Source organism: Ostrinia furnacalis, unplaced genomic scaffold (genome assembly GCF_004193835.3).
Source record: "Ostrinia furnacalis isolate ACB-3 unplaced genomic scaffold, ASM419383v2 OfSCF2357, whole genome shotgun sequence".
NCBI lineage: Eukaryota > Metazoa > Arthropoda > Insecta > Lepidoptera > Crambidae > Ostrinia > Ostrinia furnacalis.
This window is the reverse complement of record NW_021132596.1, coordinates 328302-349728: the sequence shown is the minus strand read 5'-3', so window position 1 is coordinate 349728 and position 21427 is coordinate 328302. Positions and strand designations below refer to the sequence as shown.

Genomic DNA, 21427 nt, shown 5'->3' with positions numbered 1-21427 from the left:
TACTTATTTTAGCATCGTGTTTCTAATATTCTTCTTCNTCTCAATTAACTATTTAGACGACGAAATTGCCTAACTATTTATGCCTATAACATATTTGTAGTATTACTGGTTAATGATTGTAACGAGTTGAAAAAGTACTGTTTTTGCGCCAAACGGCGTAAACGCTCTTAAGTATTGGAAAAAAAATGTAAATTCATTTCAGTAAACAAAGGGCCGCATTATCACAACAATTTCTAGATCAAACATTGAAACCGAATTAGTCGAAGGCCTAAAAGGTTTTCGATTACAAAATCACCCGTCAATCGGCTGTCAATCGGAACAAAAAGCATAATTTCGCTCGATGCAAAATTGTCCCAATTATTGTTCGACTTCAAAGCCAAATATGACGGGTCTATTGCCATTATTTCGCGATTTCAAATATTCTCTATACAGCCATTATGGTCAGGTTTTATTCCTCAGAAGTATTTGGCATAATGTGGCTGCAGGTCGTTTTGTTGGGGCTATTTTTCCCGTCGGCCATTTTAGGGTTAGATCAAAGGGCGGTGGAGTTTTCTGTGGACTACTTCAGACACAGAAATGCCAAATTTGTTTGCTTGCTTACGTGTGGGGACGATACTTGTGAGATGATTTAATAATTGTGTTATATCTAAATTAGGCGGTTATCACACTGCGCCGCGCTCCGCCGCGGAGCGCGTGGCGACAGATTTAATCATTGTATGCAAGTACCTCAGTTTGTATAGAATACACGCGCGGCACTTCACACTGACAACACGTCCGCGCGCGTGATTTTTTATATGAAAATCACGCGCTCCGCGGCGGAGCGCGGCGCAGTGTGATAACCGCCTTAATGGAAAAGTTCAGGCAAAGGGCACAAGAGATCAAACACTAGTGTCAAACATTGCTCATTTGAATTTATCACTTGAATTGATGGCTAAAATAATGTCCCCTTCAAAGCAAAGAACCATATTCTAGCTAGCTATAGTCCAAGCTTTACTTAGGTAGGTCATAATTTTTTGGGACAATTTATTTGTTAATTCTTACAGGGAATCGCAATTTCGTGAAACTAGCTGCAAAACATCACGCCAGGGTGTCCGTCAGTAAGATTGACCAGTCAATAAGTAAACTTTCTTTGGGCTCATGTCTACAGCAAAAATTTTTCTCTGTCGGAGTGTTGGTCGACCCCACATGTCCCAAGTTTAAACAGGTCATGGATTATGTGAGTAATTATTTANGGGGTAGTAGGTTAAAGGCGGTAGCGTTTACTTCATAGCTTGACGGAATGCAATTAGTTTTTACTTATTTTAGCATCGTGTTTCTAATATTCTTCTTCAAAAATTAATAGTTAGGGTTTTTGTACTTGAGGAATGAAATTGCTGTAGTATTTTTCTTCGTAAATGAAATAATGACGATCTTTTTTATGTTTTTGAAATGTTTTTAAACACCTAAGATAAGGGATTAAGACAAAAAATGTGTTAGACTCTTTATTGTGATACAAAATGTATACAAACAAAAAAAAAGACCAATAATTTTTTTTTGCGTAAAATATGAGGATTACCTAATTAAATGGTGATCTTATTACTAGGAAGCGGTCTCTTCCAGGCAGCCCGTTGAAAGGACATAATTTACTGGAATAAAAAACAGGTACTAACTATTAAAAACGCTTGCACCCTCAAACTTACACCATTCTCCCGTGAAACTTTGTGAAGCATTGTAAACACGACTTCTCTTGCTATTAGCACAAAGAAGTGAATGATGACGAAAAAAACAACTCGCGTTGTTGTCAATCGGTCTATTTTGCAGGAACTCTGGAACGGCCGTGACGTCACGGATACGCTCGTATGCGATTTATGGGTAAAGGTTTGGAGCTGTTTGCCAAGTTTTTTCGTGATATACAGGCTGTTTTTTTGACGAACAGTTCATGCGAGGTTAAAAAATGTCACAAGATTCAGAGGCGATTTTATATGGGACTCAAATTGCATCAAAGTTATCTTTTGTTCTAGCTAGGAATCAAAACGTATCATACGGAAAGTAAAGAACTTGTAAAAAAACTAAAATACGTACATTTCACTTCTATCAATGAATAGTGTCGCCTCTAAAAATTCAATTTGTAAAAATCTTGAAACTATCGAAGCTGGGACTCCATTACCATTTGTATTTTATTTTTCAAACTTTATCATTGCGCCATTAACTCACCCTGTATGAAATAATATTCAAACCGTATTGTTGGTATAGGTAATATTTTTTCAAAAGAAAAGTTTTATCAAGTTATGTGTTATTGTTAACCCTATTTCCATTATTTTGTTTGTCAATACTTATGATATATTTAGGAATTATTATTATTAATATAAATGTACTCGTGTACCTACTTTTATTTTCCGATTTTAAGTAGGTACATATTGCAGAATCCAAATAAATAAATAGGTATATTCTCAATCTGAATCAGTGTTTGTGGATCAGTTATTGGCTATCAGGTGCAACAAAAATATTGGTAAAATTGATATTACAATCAGTAACTCGATTTGTAATCTGATACAATCGAATAATTCAATCACTCGTTCAATCCACCAATCGCTTGGTGCGATCATAGCAACACCACAGCATTATGTTATAGCCAAAATAAATTAAACAATCAACTAAATAAATGTAATATTTTATCAAAAACTTAAATTACCGTAACATAACCTGAAAATGCCTTATTTGGGTGACATACACGATACAAATGAAAGAAAATTAATAATTTAATTAGAATTAAACTGTCAGTAAAAACATAAATGCACTAATTTATTAATTTATACTTATCACAAGTGAAATCTTAAGGGGTGAATAAAGATCCATGGATCGTTTAGGCAAAATAACGAATATATTAGTAGTAACAGCTGAAATTGATTATTTATCTCTTTCACAAAGAGATATTTTTAATGTAAATACTGTCACAATCGCTTTTTTTTTCAGAGGTCAGCCAGCCCTAATAGTGCCAGTGCTAACATTATATTGGATGCAGAATTTTAAGCCTGTGGTCGTTGCACTAGTATTGCTTGCTGTTCTCGCCATTCTGTCCACGGTATGATGATCCCGCGTTGATTGTGTCCAAATAATTGGATTCCTCGTATATGACAAACATGCAAATACTGTACAACTGCGTAAACCCAAACATGTGCCTTAATCCGTTGTCATAAGATCGATCGGACGATTCTGGGTATGCGCATACCTACGTTATAAGTGGTCGTGATTAATACGGAACGAATTATGCGTGAAACGTGACGGTTTCGCGTTCTGAATTCCGATAATTCGAAACTCGAAAGACTCGGCTTAATCAGTCTGGGATTGACGGCAAATATGAGTATGTTAACGAATTGATGCAATCAGAGGTAAAGGAGTATTCCGATGTTTACGAGTAGTACCTATACGAGAACATTTTGCAATTTAACCGACATAATGAAGTTGAAATTTTTACTATATTTGAACCTTGAAATTAAGGAGTAATGTTATAAGTAGGTATAGTAAGATTATATTTATCTGCCTCAAGAGTCAATTTTAGTTGTGTTAAAAACTTTCATGATTTAACACTTGAATTATTGTGCAATAGTGACACACGATTTACGTCGTTTTATCGATAAATAGCTGTCAGAGAAATCCGTAACTTCGACAGCTGTATCATAATATTAGTCAGGGCACTCAGGGCCGCGTGATAAATACGTTTAAATGTTAGGGCTTTGAGTTTTTACGAACAAGTGTAAAAAGCACGCTTATATTTATTTTCGAAATTATAATAATACGCTTTCATATATGAGAAACAGATTTGGGTCTAGTCTAGGAACTCAATGGTACCTACCTATTTTCCATAAATTCCCACGACTGTAAACACTGTAAAAGCTAACTTCAGTGTTCAGTAAGTCCATTACAGTTTTCCGGTCCATACTACAGTTTAATGAAATTTCAGTTCTTGCTGAAAAACTCGGTTAGCGGCAACTCACGCGGAAACGGATGGAGTAACGGTGTTCCGTGTAAACTTATTACGAGAGCACTTCCGGCGGAGAAGCTTAGGATTTTGATTGAAAAGGTTTGTAATAATTTTAGCTACTTACTAATCATTAGAGAAGTAAAGTGATTTATTGAACCTGAATATTACTTACTTTTACTTTATTTTAAAAATTACCTTATTAATAAGTCATTGTAAAAAATTGTGTTTAAATATAAGATTTTAAACAATCGCGTTGCATTTTAACTACAATAGAGAAACACGGGTCTCAACGCATAATTTTTTATACGAGTGACATAAGTTGCTTGTGACCACGGTTGCAGCATAGCAGCCGAAACGTCAAGCCGTACATATGTACCTAACTCATATAAAAATGTCGCGTTGAGACGTTTCTCTGTTGTAATTTGGGTCTTTTATCAAATAAAACTATTTCTTTCTTTCAAGAAGTTTATTGCTATATAAAGACAGATATTTTGTAACGTGCAGCTTCAGCTTTACACCGCACTGTATGACCGCTGCTAATACTTCGTCAGTTTGAAAGGGGCGCTGTATTGCGAGTGACAGCATCATGCATATTCAGCCGCCCTGCCCTAGGGCGGGCTCGGAAAAACTGCAAAAACAGAATCCATGTTTGACGAGCAGTCCCGAAAATTTTTGGGTGAGTGGTGATTATTCTGGGTTACTATAAAAACATCATGAGTTGCTTTAATTAGATACGTTAATTCTGTTTTAAACTTTCATGGTCACTATCATAATTAACATAAAGTGTAATTTTTTGATAGGTTGTATTTGTGACTTGCTGACTGAACTAGAATGAGCTAGCATGAAAATGACTTGGCTTTAAATGTTTTTAAGGGATTCTTAATATTTTTTGATTTTGAGGCCAACTGGTGACATAAGTTATAAATATAATATTAAATGAAGTGTTTCAAAAAGGGGCGCGTAACAGAATTTAATTCTATTGGTTAAAATTCACGCGGGCGCAGACCCAGCAAGTAGCCAGTAACTTATATTCCTTATTTTTTGTAAAGAAAAAATAGTGGACTTTCCTCAATATATTTATAAAAATCGGCGTTCAAAAACTTTGTGCAAAATATATCCAACCCAAATCCATTTATGCTAATACTTTACTCGTATGAATTTACATTGGAATCATATTTGTGGCTATCCACTTTAAACAAAGCGTCAGATGAGGCTGAAATACTGTGCGCGCGTGGCAAACGCTAGGGCGGGCGGGACAAGCAAACGGGCGTACGGACTACTTTACGTTGCACTTGGATGCGCTCTGAATAGTAAAAATACAGTTTTACGTACTTCATACAATCATGAAATGCATGTAAGTATGCATTTGGGAGGATATTTTTGTATACATTTTATTTCTCTTGAGGTCCATATATGATACAGTTATGTGCGTGTTATGATAGCTTGAAACAAAGCTTGTTTGATCAATATTTAATCGTACTTATATTTACTCACTTGTGAGTTCTAAAGTTAGAAGACTTTACGTATAAAACACACAGATCTCCAACGGATTTTTTCAGGCTTAAAATAAAAGCTTAAAGTATGCACTCAGGCTTTAGTCCTTTAGATATCACAGCCATTACAAGACATGCTAATTCAGCGGAAGAAAAAACCGGCAGCGAAACTAAAGTCTTCATAATTTATCGCCGCGAAATAACACTTGGACGCATTTCAATTCCCGACAAAGCGTTGCATAAAACTACAATACTGGGCGGGCGCCGCAAACTGGGCGGGCGGGCCGAGCGAACGGATATACGGAACGCTTTACGATTATTGCTTCCTCCGCGCCCTCTAGTGACACTAGTCGCACTGAATACCGCTTTTATTGTTTATTATTCTTTTAAATGGGTAATGCAGAGAGCTGAGAGCAAATATTCTCGTCGAGTACCCTGTGGAAAGCTTTGAGCATACTTTATGCTTAATAACGGATTTATTGTTATATTCTTTGCGGTTTTCTATTCAAAGTTTTTCTAGTTAGTGATGATAGTTTGCCTTTTTAAATACTTAGCTAATTTGAAATTAATTCAAACCGATATAACAAGTATTATTATCTTCCATATAGAGAAGAACTCATTAAAGAGCCTTTTCAATACACGTCATGATGACATTATCTTTTTAGTGTAGACTGCACAATCAGCACAATGCACAAAGTCGTAAAATTAAAAAAATAAACATTATATTTTACCCATTTCTAAATATTCTTCTTTGTCTAGTAAATGCATCTTTATTTAAAACTAGCGGCCGCCCGCGACTTAGTACGCGTGGATCCCGTTTTACCCCCTTAGGGGTGGAGTTTCGTAAAATCCTTTCTTAGCGGATGCCTACGTCATAACATCTACCTGCATGCCAAATTTCAGCGTGTTCCGTCCAGTGGTTTGAGCTGTGCGTTGATAGATCACTATGTCAATCAGTCAGTCAGTCACCTTTGAGTTTTTGTATATATAGATAGGCTAATATATTTGTTTTTTAAAGATTAATAGCAATTTGTATTTAATTTCCCAAATTACTAATAGTCCCGTTAGCCTCTCGTGGTAAGCTAAATAAGCTTGTGTTACGAGTGGACTCACCACAATAGTCGAGCGGCAGTGGGATTCGAACCCGCGTTCCTCGGATCTCGAGTCGGCCAGACCCCTTCACCGTTCGGCTATCGTGGCTATAGACAACATAATAGACATTTTAATCCGCCTCATTAAAAAACCATCCATTTTTTAACTTAAATCTCCAATCTCAGTGCACCTCAAGTCCCCAAACTATCGTTATGAAGCTAACGTGTCGCTGACAACACAATCAGCTCTAAATTAGGTTCCAAACGCGCCCTCGTAATCACGAGTATGCCCTACAAACAAGTCAATCTTAAACCGGGTTTGCATAGATTAGCGCAACACTCGCTTTTAGAACACACTTTGGGGGTGGTGCAAGTGATAGGATATGGTGGAATTGACATTATCGCATCTGAAGCGTGCAACATACTAAAATTTTTACCTACTTGTACCCCGACCTACATCTGTGTACATTATTTTTTACAATTAAGCATTTTATCGATTTTGCCTATACATTTTGACGTCGATAAAAGTTATCACCGCGCGCATCTTAGGCCTACTGGCTTTGTTAACGACTGGCAACTGGGCGTTATTTGACAGCACAAAACGCTTAGTAGATTATTATTTTCTTGTGAACTTGTTGACTATAGGTAGGCTTTCTAATTAGAAGCTTTTACCCGACCGCAATATTTTAAGAGCTTATCAACTTTTTGTGCCCTGGCGTATTAAATAACTTGCTAACCTTCTAAAACTTCAAACAGTTATAAACACTAGGTTGATCAAAAAAGAAATTTTTTTAAAACTGGCGTTTTATAGCTTTTAAGAGTACCAACAATAATGGCTCGGCACAAAACATACTTAACGACCTATTGTATCTGAAAAATTTCTAACGCTACCGCCTATCAATTAACGGCCAGCATACATCGTACTCCTTAGCCGTTATGCAGCGAGCGGCAATCTACATAATACGCAGACACACCGCTATAAAAATGGTAATGCAACTCTACACAGGCTTTGCTTTCAGTTTGGGTAATAGGTCGCACGAACATCGCTTCAGGTTCATAAAGTATGGTTTACGATGTTTCGATGGTTTTTAAATGAATGATCAGCAACGTTTTTACTTACTTTNGGACTCTGTGCAATGCAGCCGAGGGAACGATAGACGCGCGCGCGAACGTCTGGCTGTTGCAATGACTCCCGAGCGAATGCTAGGCGCCCGCGGTCGCCGCCGTCTCTTATATTAGCTCGGTCCGTGCGGCGTGCGGCCGCGCAGCCGTAGGGTTGTCAAAATCTCTGCGCTCGGTGCTAGGGCTGTCGATGCGTCGCGGGGCGCGTCACAATGTTTTAGCCATTTCGAAATATTCTTCTTTGTCTAGCAAATGTATCTTTATTTCAAACTAGCGGCCGCCCGCGACTTCGTACGCGTGGATCCCGTTTACCCCCATAGGGGTGGAGGTTCGTTAAATCCTTTCTTAGCGGATGCCTACGTCATAACATCTGCCTGCATGCCAAATTTCAGGCTGATCCGTCCAGTGGTTTGAGCAGTGCGTTGATAGATCACTATGTCAGTCAGTCAGTCACCTTTGAGTTATTGTATATTTAGATACTAACAGACATTTTAAACCGCGTCATAAAAAACATTTCATCTCAGTCATTTTTCAACTTAAAGCTCCAATCTCAGTGCACCTCAAGTTCCCAAACTATCGTTACGTAGCTAACGTGTCGCTGACAACACAATCAGCTCTAAATTAGGTTCCAAACGCGCCCTCGTAATCACGAGTATGCCCTACAAACAAGTCAATCTTAAACCGGGTTTGCATAGATTAGCGCAACACTCGCTTTTAGAACACACTTTGGGGGTGGTGTAAGTGACAGGGTATAGTGGGATTGAAATTATGTCACCTAAAACGTGTAAAATGTATGTACTTTTACCCCGGCCTACATTTATGTATTGTATACCGATCTGGCTGTGTGTAACTGGGTACTGACCGTTCTATGACAAAATTTGACAGAGATCGCTCAGGAGATTACATAATATTGTTTGCATGTCAATAATTACACATAAGTTTTCTCAGTAGAAGCTGTCATTCGAACACAACGTTTTAAGAGATTTTTAACGTTTTGTGCTCTGACGTAGTTATGTATCTTTCTTACCTTCTTAAAGTGAACTCAAACAGTACTCAATCATAAAGTTTATTGAAAAAGATACTTTTGTAAAAACTGGCTTTTTAGAGCTTTTACGAGTTCGACTACCTAAAATTGTTCGGCACAAAACATAGCGACTTATTACGAGTATGTATCTAAAAACTCGCTGACGCTACCGCTTATGAATTAACGGCTAGCATACATCGTACTCCTTAGCCGTTATGCAGCGAGCGGCAATCTACATAATACGCAGACACACCGCTATAAAAATGGTAATGCAACTCTACACAGGCTTTGCTTTCAGTTTGGGTAATAGGTCGCACGAACATCGCTTCAGGTTCATAAATTTTAGTTTACGATGTTTCGATGGTTTTTAAATGAATGATCAGCAACGTTTTTACTTACTATCATCATCGTCATGTCAGCTTCAGAACGTCCACTGCTGATCATAGACCTTGCCCAATGATTTACAGATTGGCTAACCATATGGTAAGAACTCGTTTATTTTTGCAAGGAGGCTTTTAAAAAGCGCTTTTGTACTTGCTGATAGATGCCTGCATCCTTATCAAACTACTGCTTGGTGAGCTTCTTAAGATCTAATTTATTTAAATATTTGTTTCAAAATCGCAAATGCAATCCATGCTTAATGATTATTAATAAATTCGTACCTGACATAATTTGACATAATTAATTAGCTTGTCACACGTTTGACCCTGTGTCCTTCGTTGAAATTCAAATGTCGTATCATCACTTAATCCGTTCGTTTGCGCACGTCTTAATACTAGGCTTAACCTCTCAACTGCGACGTCATAATGAACAATGATGAAACAAAAGCATAAAGGCTCAGTACATTTGCTCTAATGTCATATCAAGGTGCGGGTTTGTGACATCTTTTTTGGTATGGGTTTTATAAAACACAAAATAGCGGCTAAAATCAGTTTATACTTAGTTTTTATGAAAATTGGTAGAAGAGTGTGCAAGAAAACGAAGAAAAAGTCGATTAACTGATGATTAATGATGAAAAGGTTTCTGCATTATGGAAAGAATTTATAAGTCATTTGACAGCTATTTTTAGTAGACAGTTTTTTTACATTGCTGAATTCACGATTCATCTTGGCGCAACAACCCTATAATGACTCACACTTCCTACGTCATTTAACCCTCACATCCTCNATGAAAATTGATGATTAATGATGAAAAGGTTTCTGCATTATGGAAAGAATTTATAAGTCATTTGACAGCTATCATTACTATCATGTAATAAATACCGTGGTGTGATTGGTCATAATATCCTACCTAGTAACATCTCTACTCTCTCATCTCTCGATTGTGCCAGAAGGAGGGTTATGTTTTTTTTTTACATTGCTGAATTCACGATTCACTTGGCGCAACAACCATATAATGACTCACACACTCTTTCTACGTCATTTAACCCTCACATCCTGNACATCCTCCGAATGACTCATTCTACTTTGAAAGCTCTTAAAGGCTGTCACCACTGTTATCACAGGCCCATGATAAGAAATACGAACCCAGCTTACATCTAATGCGGTAACACTGACATGTTCCAAACAGCAATTTGATAGAGCCTGACAAGGGTGGGCAATTTTCCATTATTTATTGCCGTGTGGGAATTTACGCACATAACCTACGCCTTTATTAGCTGTTTTGGATGGACTCCGCATTATATCATTTTGATACAGATACGGCTAAGAGAGTTATGGTGTGTTTTGTTTATGGGGCCATATTAGTACGGAACTTTAACCATGATTCTGTTGACATGAATTTCGGTACAGAGCCTCTTTAAGCAGTTTTTATGAAATATTTTCTAATACCAATGTTATTATTAATCTAACTTTGAAACTGAAAATATATTGCTTTAAGGTTGGGAATAAGACGTATCTTATACCCGTAGGTATGGTTGATACTAAGTAGGTAATATGAATTATATTAATTGATAGTTTAATCCATTTAAGTCGGTACAAAATTTACTTAAGAATTATACCTGATCCTCATACAAAGGCTCATGAACTCATGAAATTTTTCCGTGGGCTATATTCTTGATAACTACAGTTTGTGGTATCATAAAACTGCAGGTCATGTTCTATTATGGACATCATAAGAGTTTGTAAGCTATTACAGCTAGATTAGGTATTGTTAACGCTATTTGTTCGGCTTAGGCTGGGTTGCACGATCTTATTTCATCTGTCAAACTCCATAAAAAACGCCGATTATATCTTCAAAGTTACCGTTAAAGTTAGGTAGTGCAACTCCGCTTTACTGCATCATCTGCTTTAACATTGATTTACAGAATGCGCAAGCTCCAAATTTATTCTTAAAATAGTCTACACAAAACACAACACTCTATCGACACACAACAGAAGTTCGTTGCCAATTCATTAGGCAGGGGCAAAACAGACCGCGGTGATTAATGAGCCTTAATGCGAGCAAACCTGCTGATAGCGGGCTTTTGATTTTTTACAGTATTGATGGATGTACAGCTTTGTCCGCAAATGACAGAATGACGTCGATGAAAAATAAACTGAGGTCAAAAAACAAAATTTTAGACAATATCGGGTGGTTGAAAATTCAACTCTTGCAATTTACAAGCTTATGGAATATACCGGGTGGAAACGATATGAGTGATCTCACTCGATTATTTCTAAACTCTACAATAAGATATCGAAAAACTGGTTACGGATCCTGAAAGTGCTTCACAAGCTCTTTCAAACGGTGTCAACGAACTTTTAGTAGTTAGGTATTTATAACGAAATTTTAGTGTTTCAGTGTTTTCTAGAGTACCTGAAAGATGTCTGTTAGCCTTTGGAAGAGCATAATCGGACTCAAAGACATAGGAGGTCTATCAGCGATCAATAGTTAGTAGTTTTGAATTTTTGGTTACTTCTACGAGTACATATCCAATGGATTGTGAAAAGTCATTTCATGATACTTGCTTTAAATATCTTTCATAAATAAAACAATCAGTATTTCAATTCAGATAAAATAATTATTGTATCTATCGAGGAACAATGCTGTAAATGATTGGTTCATAATATCATTACAACTGATGATTTCTGTTGAAATCCAAAATACTGAAATTTGTTTGAATTCTTGCTTAAAAGGGGAAACATTGGCCAATGAGCCGGCTTGCACAAATAAATTAAATTAATATCCCTACTTAGCAATAACGACGATTTATATTGTTTACGAAAATTTAATACGAGCCCTCTGATTTCCGTTAATTTATTTAATGTTTTTGTAATTAGTAGCTATTATGATTGGCAATTAATACAATTGTATTTGTTTAACAACCGGCTGGGATTTAATTTTAATTTTTGTGTCATTGGTTATGGGAGAAAAGCGAATTTGCTTTTACAAAATCTTCGTTCGTTTCAGCTAAATGACGTCCACTGCTGGACAAAAGCCTCCTAAGGTCTTCCAAAAAGATGGGTAATGCGCTGCACAAAATCAGATTTCGAACTGTTCATAAACAATGTTTCATAATGTTTCATCATCTCTGTAAACAGTTTATAAACAGTCCATAAACATGGGTGATGAAACATTGTTTATGATACATGTTGCCGTGCTCCCCGCTTTGAGTGGAGAGCAAGTATGGACGGCCAAGTTTCAGAAACCTGTGCTTATGGTAAACTTGTTTCACACTAGTCATAAACAGAAACAGATGTTGCCTAATGAATACATGGATTTAGTTTCAATTATACGCAATAATTTATCTGTGATCTAGTGGCTAGAGACTTGGATTCATTCAATCCTGATTTCTTGGGTTCCAGTTGCAAATGGGTCACATACTTAATTGAGTTATTTAGTGTATAATAATATTTTTAACAAAATCTTTTCATTTGGTTTTAAATTCATCTTTAAAGTTTTATAAGTCATCAATCAGTTCACTTTATGAAGAGGTAGAGTGTATTTTTTGAACTCTGTTTGCGTGTAATTCACTTGCAAAGAGCACTAAACGCTGTTTTTATGACTTTATCGCACGATCAGGTCGTTAAAGTGAAGTTTAACAAGATTGTGAAGCGTAAAAATATTATCGAGGCTTGTTTTGACCTCAACAAGAAAGGTTTTATAACTTTAGTTTGTAGTAGATTCTTTCATGAGTTTTAATAATTTTTAGTTTGACAGTAATAAAAGAAAATGCCGAAAATACAACTCTATACATATTATAATAATTATTGTAATAAGCCACGACGTCCAATTTACCTGTAGTTATTGATAAAGATAGCAATTTAGATTAGGTACTAAATTTTTATCTCAACGTTAAAAAAATTGATAAAATAATAACACAATGATAGCTAAACGTTATTATTCTTAAACTATGTACTCCTACTGCTATTAAATTATACCCTAAAAGGAAAGAAACCATAAAAATAATAAAATGTTTCCGCCCGGGATCGAACCGGGGACCTTCTGCGTGTTAGGCAGATGTGATAACCGCTACACCACGGAAACTTGAGTTACAGTTCTTAAATAAGTACCGCAGTCAATCAAGTATCTAAAAATAATGCCGACTTTGGCACTTACCCAACTTAATTTTTAAGATCATCTTCCTAGAGCTTATAATGAGCAAAATCTGTAATTGTTTGCTATGGTCATTCATTTTAAGTATTTTTAAAAATATATAGGTAAATTAGTACTTACATTTAATTAACGAAACTCTCATTCTTGGAAATACTTTTTTTATTTTACCAACCGCTTCAACTTCGCAAAATTTCCTTTTTCAATCTGGAATACTTATGTTCCCATCTTCGTTCCCATGGCGACAAAACAAAGGTCTTTTTATTGGTACTCCACTTGATTAACTTTGAAATAAAATCCCGAATTTATTGCGTACACGCCTTTATTAAGATTTAGGGGTCCGTCTGAGCCGGTATTATTGTTGTTTACGGGACTGTCTTGGAGATTAAAAATAGTTACCTAGTAAAAGGTTGCTAGGCTGGGATTCATAAAACCTGTGTTGATTTTAATAATAAGGTATTATAAGTTAAGTATAATTTTTTTATTGTGTATCTTGAGAAGAATTTTCATTTTATAGTGGACCAAAGTTACAATATAATCGTACATATAAATAAAGAGTAGTTACAACTCAAATTACTTCTTATTACAAGAACAGCTAGCAGTTCACGTAGGATTTGACGCAGATTCCTAAAATTGCAATATTTCTGCTTTGTATAAATTTTGTTATATTTTCGTTGTGCTATTCTTTATCAGTGTGCGATTATGTCCATTTCAAACTTCTGTAAAGTAAGACTAGAGTATTTACTTGTAACAGAACAACGGGCCGCTTTATAAATGTTCTAGTGTATCACACTTTCACGAACTAAACGTCATACATTTTGCCTGTATTGCACCATTCGTAAGAACGTTACATTACATAGAAATGATCAAGAAATTTCTCTAGTCTATAATCACCTTTAGACAAACAAAATTCGCCTTTTCAACATTTTTTTACAGTTCTTCTTTACTTAAGTGTTACTGATCAGTTTTATTTTACACCTTGTTTAAACTTAAAAACTAAAGATATTATCATAGATAATAAGGCCCATTATCGTCCCACAACACCTGTTTTGTCAAAGATAGCCGTGTAAACAAACTAGAGGTGTCAATTTATCGCGGCTAACGAAGGCAGCGCAGGGTAAACTCGTTAGACCGGCGCAAACAGGGCTTTCAGACTAACAAATAGTTATATTTGTGATGATACGTCAAGTGTTATTATAGTCTTTGTGTTAATATATTTTCGTTGTTTTTCGGTTCCTTTGTTCTGTAAAAAAGTAACTAGGAAGGATATAATAGAATAGACCAACGATGTCAGTGTATCATTGCCAATAATTCTAACTTCGCCGCCGCTGGACTATTATCGTAAAACCACTCTAACACAAGCATATAGAATTTAACTAGATATATTAGTCGCTCAAGTTTGGATTTATAATTATCAGGTAAGTACGTCATGATCGTTGTTCCAAGATTAAGATTCTTCATGTGACCAACTAAAAAGGTCACGGTTTTAAAAAAACATTTGCCTGTTTCACACTTTTTATTTTTCGTAATAAAACATCCAGTTCACATTATTTTGCATATCAGTAGTGAGCAATCATGAAAGAATCTTTATTGTGTTTTTACGATTTCTAATATAAAACTCTCGTATTTTATACGATTGCCAATAGTAATTCAATGAAATTCATATTTCAAAGTGCGATCTACAATCCTGTTCCAACAATGCAAGTGTTATGATACTCTCTTAAATTTAACGAAAAATGCTTGGAAACTATTCCACATTTATTATTTATAATTGTCGTATATTTAATGACATATATTTTGTCGGCCGTTTGGTGTAGTGGTTCAGAACGGACTACTATGCCGAGAGGTCCCGGGTTCGATTCCCGGCCGGGCAGAAATTGAAATGATGAGTTTTAATTTCGGTGTCGGGTCTGGGTGTTACTATGTATAATATTGTATGTATTTAAAAAAAAAAGTATATAAGTAGTACATATATCCGTTAAGCTAGCACCTATAACACAAGCATTAAGTTGCTTACTTTGGGGCTAGCTGGCGCTGTGTGAAATTGTCCAAAGATTTATTTATTTATTATAGCTATGAACTAAGTTACCTACTTTAGGCATGAACTTAAACAGAAGACAAAATAAATGAAGTAATGTGTTGGGTTAGTCAATCTATGACTAAATCTGTTTGAATACGACACTGGCTTTTTTATTTGTCCTGAGAAAGACAGTAAACTAAGTAGAAGATTCTGAAGATCTAGTGAATTATGTCTCAACAGACAAAAAGTTGAAAACTAAACAGAAAAATCGTTAAGATGCATTCTAAATATTGAAAGCTTTCGCTTTTTCATTAGCCTCCAAATCACTTTCTTGATTTTCAGGAATTTGTTTTAAGAAACTCACTTTTCAATACCCATTAATATGTAGTACAGCCTTTTGACCGTCCATCTTCTTCTAGAGCTAAAGTTTCTGGTTTATAGCTGAGTAGCTTTAAAAATTTTGATTTTCAGGATTTTCATAAAACTTACATTTTAAAACCTATAAAAAAGCCTTTGGCCGTTCATCTTCTGCGTTTTTTTCGTTATCACTCTCGATTGAGAGTTCCTTTCAAAGATTTTATAAGTTTTCATAGTTGGCTCGTTTTTATTGCACGCTATTGGTGCGAAGTGTTACAAAGAGCTTTTGGAGTAACAGTATAATTGTAAGGCTTAGCATGAATACGCAGTGCATTGTTCGATAAAGTATGTATACTTGAAAAGCGAGCATTTTCTTATTGGAACAGTTTTACGTAAAATACCGTTTTCATTTTGCAAGACGCTAAAATTCATAGGTTTCGAGGTCTGATTTCTGTGAGAAAATGTTAAAAATATTACGAGCTTTTAATATTGATTTTAGAAAATTATCATACGGCCAAAAGAGCAAACAAAAAACCTTTCTCTACAATGGTGTTGTTTTTTCCATAATATCTTTCACTAATATGTACAGTTAAATTCACGCAATTCCGGATACGAAACAACGACTCAATAAATTAACAAAGCCCCAATCAACCCTTCGACCCAATCCGACGGTCCAATTTCGTTATCACCTTATCTTTGGCCACCCAATCACTTCATTATTGACACAGACTCCAGTTCTAGACCAATCAATTGGAGCACTGGACCAAATTCTTAACAGGACCCTCGACCATTTAGCCTGACCCGTGCGTGTCTTGGCTTTGGTTCCATTTGAGCCTGCTTTGGGTTAAAAGAGGGGGGTGTGGGAGGTCTAAGAGAGGTGGTGGGTGGTCAATCACTCCGTAATTGGCTGCAGCAGGGGCTAGAGACCCGTGAAATGACGGCTGCCCTCTGACAAGGGTCTACATGCTTCAGGGCTTTCGATTTAGCTTAACACTCTTCGCTTGCACCAATTATTTGGTGTTTACTATACTTTGATCGTATTGAGATTAGATGGTGAATAAAAAGTGAAACGAAACTTTTTTTTGTGTGTTATTTTCAAAAAGTGTACTTTTATCATAATCTTTTATCAATATGCAGTAGTGTGTGCTTAAAATAGCTTTCAACTTTTGAACAATGAATGTTTGAAGTTAATAAATTATAAACTGGGCAGGCCTCCTACTAGGTGGACCGACGATCTGGTAAAGGTCGCGGGAAGAGCCTGGATGCGGGCAGCGCAGGACCGTTCATTGTGGAAAACCTTGGGGGAGGCCTTTGTCCAGCTGTGGACGTCATTTGGCTGAAACGAACGAACGAACGAAATTATAAACTAACACACCAATTTCTTGGCCTGGGCGGGACTAAATAACGGATTTAATATGTAGCTGAATTAATCTTATTTTAGAACAAACTGTCTTCTTTCTGACAAAAGTACTCCTAATTTGAAAATATGTCTATCAAATGAAAGCGTCCTTAATTGGACTTCGTGTACTTTTTTGGACAATAACAGGTATTTTTTTTACATAACTATTGCTAGTTTTAATATATTATGCACAGACTAGTGCTGTTCTCCAACAATTTTTAACCCGGACCCCTCGCACACTCGAGTTAATATTGAATACGAACTTCACGCCTATTAACACAGATGCACGCCGCGTCGCCTCTCACCCTGTTATATGAAAACAAGCCAGACCTTCGCTCCTCCATCCAATTACAAATCGTATCTCCTAAAGTTAAGGTTCATTTTTGCACAACCAAACAGATCAAGATGAGTAAGTCAGCGTATATGGTTATGTCGAGAACAGTCTGTTACCACGTTCAGGGTAGGTGTTCCTGTAATCATATAATAAGGATGACTGAATGCTGTCTGCCTTGACAATATTTAGTGTGAAGAGTTAATGTTTCTAAAATTAAATAAAATAAAATAAAATCACTTGACTTCAGGTCCTATGTACCCTTGATGGGGCAGAGGGCGTCCACAACAGTCCTCCATCTCGTTCGGTCTTGAGCTTCTCGCTTGATCTCGCTCCAGGTCTTGCCGATCTTCTTCGCCTCGTCCGCTAGAGTGCGCCGCAAAGTTTGCCTGGGGCGACCACGTTTGCGTTTTCCTTGGGGATTCCAATCCAGAGCCTGCTTAGGGATGTTAATGTTTTAATGTTTAAGTTAATGTTTTTTAACAGAAAAGACATTTTCTCTCTTTCCCCCTGTAAATACTGTTCTAAAGTAGGTACTTCACATTTATTTATGAAGGTATATCAAAAAAATCAAAGAGAGAGAGAGAGAGAGAGAGAGAGAGATATTAAGTAGAGATTTATTTAATTTTATTTGAATTACGGTACCACAGTGATTAATTACATACAAAATAGATTTCATTGTTGGACATCTTATAACAAAAAATTTTACAATTTTGAAAGTAGGAAACAAAAATTATAATTTAACAACATTGCCTATGAAAGAGAACGTTTTTCGGGTTCAATTGAAAGAACAATAAAACCTGTACGTGTCCCATTACGTCCGTTTCTTCGCCGCATAAATTACAAAAGAAATTTTCTTTTTGACTTTGTCTCTCCCTTTTGGAGTACCGTGAGAGCACACTGAACGGGACTCTATTTTATCCAAGTAACACACAGAACAACGTCTGATAGAAATCAAGTTAAAAAAACTAGTAAATCTAAAATAGTTCATAAAGTTTTTCTATCAAAATCCTTACTAATATTATACACGCGAAAGTTTGTAACTCATTCACGCAAAAAGTACTAAATAGATGTTGATGAAACTTTACAGTACTTATTATTGTTTATATATCAGAATAAATTAAAGGCTATAATTTATAACGATCTGTGACATACAGACGCGGGCGAAGCTGCGGGCAAAAAATATGGTTGGTAAAGTACCAACAACTGACGTGTGTTGGTACTTAGTAGACTGAAAAATTGAGTCATTTATTCTTGAAAATACAAGGCTTGCTTATGCAAAGTTAAAATTATTTAAGGTACGGAACCCTTCGCTGTTTCTTGTATCACACTTAACTGCATTTTTATTAAGTTGCCCAACAAAAGACAGTCTCTACCTGCGGAAAATCTTCATGAAAAGGTCGTAAATGATAAAGGTTTTAACGTGTATTTGATTCACTTGAAAAGATGGAAAATCGAATTACTTTATAAATAAATAAATTATTATAAAAAAGTGTAATGATTCATTGTGTAAACTAACAGTCAGGCGGCCGTTATCTAAAGTTTTTTCATATTTGTCAAAGTAAAATATGGTTTGAATCACCATCACCATTTCACAGTGGTTTCACTGCTGAACATAGACCTCTCACAAATTGGCCAGTTGTAGCGGCCTGTATACAGTGGCGTCTTCCTGCAACCTTTATGATATTGCCTGTCCTTGGGCTGTCCAACATTTGACTACATGAATTTATTACAATCCTACTACGTATAATATTATAAATGCGAAAGTTTTGATGTCTGGATGTTTGTTACTCTTTCACGCCAAAACTACTGAACGGATTTTGTTGAAACTTTACAGTATTATTGTTTGTAACCCAGATTAACATATAGGCTATAATTTATGCCGATCTGTGACACTAAATTTCACGCGGGTGAAGCCGCGGGCAAAAGCTAGTAAACTTGCAATCAATCCCTATTTATCCACAACCAAATCAACCAATTTGCTTCATTTATCCCAAACACCGTCTGGGTGTACCAATCGCCAGACTAGGTGTCTACTGCAAATGAAGTTACCCCTGCCCTGTCTGTTTGGGAATCAATTAGAAACCATATTAGACTGTAATAGGGGGCCCTCTCGCGTGCTCATTGTTAAGAGCTATATAGCTCTAGTATCAGCTAAGCTCCCTGGAATGGGGACGTAGGAGCTAATCAATCTGTATTAGTTCGTGTGGAATGCGAAGGTAGATAAGGTTATGTGATTATCCGCACGAGTAATCGTTTTGTTTTATTATAGTTACGTAATGTTATAAACGAGACAGTTGGTGAGGTCACTAAAAAGCGACTCTACGGAGCACCGGTTAGCGTTATAGTTACGGTCAAAGTTAGGTGGTGCAACTCAGCCTGAGAGATGAGAATTTCCATTTTGAAGGATGACCAGTTTCTGTGACGTTCCAAAACTAAGGCTGATTTGCACCATCTTATTTTAAGCGTAACAATAACCGGTGTTTTTTGTATGGAGTTTGACAGATTTTTGACATTTGTTACAGTCAAAGTTGGATGTTGCTACTCAGTCTAAGGGGCCATCCATAAAGTACGTCACACGAATTTCATGATTTTTTGACCCACCCTCCGTCCTTGTCACAGGTGGTCACATTTCTGAGACCCCCCCTCCCTAGTGTGACGTCACATGTTTTGCAATTTAACATCGAAAAATTATTAAATTAACAGCAGTTCCGAAATTAGTTTTATTTCCATTTAAATTAAGCACTTTTTTTATGAAATCAACATTATATCAAAAATTTGAAACAATTGAAATGTGATGTCACAAAACTTAGGACCCCTCCCACCCCTTGTCACACCATGTCACACTTTGTCAACCCCCTCCCCCCCTCTTTACGTGTGACGTACTTTATGGATGAACCCTAAGTTTGGTTGAAAGAGTATACTCACACGGTACACAATTACAAATCAGCATAACAACATCCGTGTGCATTCTCTATACATATAATATTTCCGAGAAGTGAGCTGCTCCTAGAACACTTCATTTCCTTTAGATTTTATTCAGCACACTTAATTTAAAAACTGTTAGTGTTTGCCAGCCGGGAGGCACTCAATAAGGCTGTCCAAACATGCCGTAATAGAAAACATCTTTCGTACAATGTTGTCCGTCACGGAATGGAAAACTTTAAATATTGTTTCTTAGAAGGAAATTGAAAGAGGTAAATAAGGGATAGGGTTAGTTGTCGTTTCATATGTGAGATTGTTTTGAAAATTTGTTTTAAGATTACAACCAAACTATATAGGTTGTTATTATAAAAAGGGCATAACCATCAATATGGTCAAGTGAATATTGAGCATAGCCCTTATTCTTACTCTATCTATAGGTACGGAAGGAGAGCAATTTAAAATTAAAGACTCACGTCACTGAATGCGCAATTAAATAGGAATTGAGTTTATTCTACGAGAAGGGACTCTATCTTGACTTTTCCGATGAAAACCTCAGCTTCCTTTCAAATAATTAAAGGTTTTAAAACTGATATTTTGCATCTTGGAAGGCAGTAGTTAACTACAGCTTTCAGTAATATCTTACATTTATTCCAATCCATAAAACCGGTTCGTACCAGTTTAAACCGCGCCGCGCCGGATTATACTGGATCCGGGCAGCCGCGTGCATGCGCTGTCATGTTATTTAGCTAATTTCAAGCTAATGGTTCATTAAGGGCGCAATTTACGAGCTCTTGCGCCGCACTGTGTCCGCTGGGTTATTTATCGGCATTGTCCATTTGAAAATGAAGGCTGGATAGCCTTTGACATGGGATTCCATTGAGCTATGGATTAGATTCTGGATATTGTGGATTAATGTAACACTCGTGCAGAGTATGCAAGTCATGAAAGTTTGAGATTCTCGAGTAACATAGGAATAGCTTAAAGTATCCTCGACGGCACATTAGACTCTCAACAGAACCTCTGTTAGCAAGAAAAAAGCAAAAGATGCCATAGCTGTTTTAGCTTAATGTTCGAAATTGAAGTCGAACAGCACTGAAACTCGTAGGTAGGTATATGAAATGATTAATTAATCAGTTGATAGAATTAATTTGTTTCAGAGTTCTAAGCTAAT

At 36.4% G+C, this 21427-nt stretch overlaps 1 protein-coding gene and 1 non-coding gene across 2 annotated transcripts in view; one reads left to right on the top strand and one right to left on the bottom strand.

The window, feature by feature from the left end:
- Window positions 1-473: 473 nt before the first annotated feature.
- The window catches only part of LOC114355161 (uncharacterized), a 104575-nt gene continuing 83621 nt past the window's right edge, over window positions 474-21427 (top strand). Inside the window, exons 1-2 of the mRNA XM_028307857.1 lie at window positions 474-618; window positions 1044-1216. Coding sequence (XP_028163658.1) covers window positions 474-618; window positions 1044-1216 — 318 coding nt within the window. The remainder of the gene's footprint in view (window positions 619-1043; window positions 1217-21427) is intronic.
- On the bottom strand, window positions 13086-13158 carry TRNAV-AAC (transfer RNA valine (anticodon AAC)). Its single transcript has one exon. It is a non-coding gene; the product is annotated as a tRNA-Val (tRNA).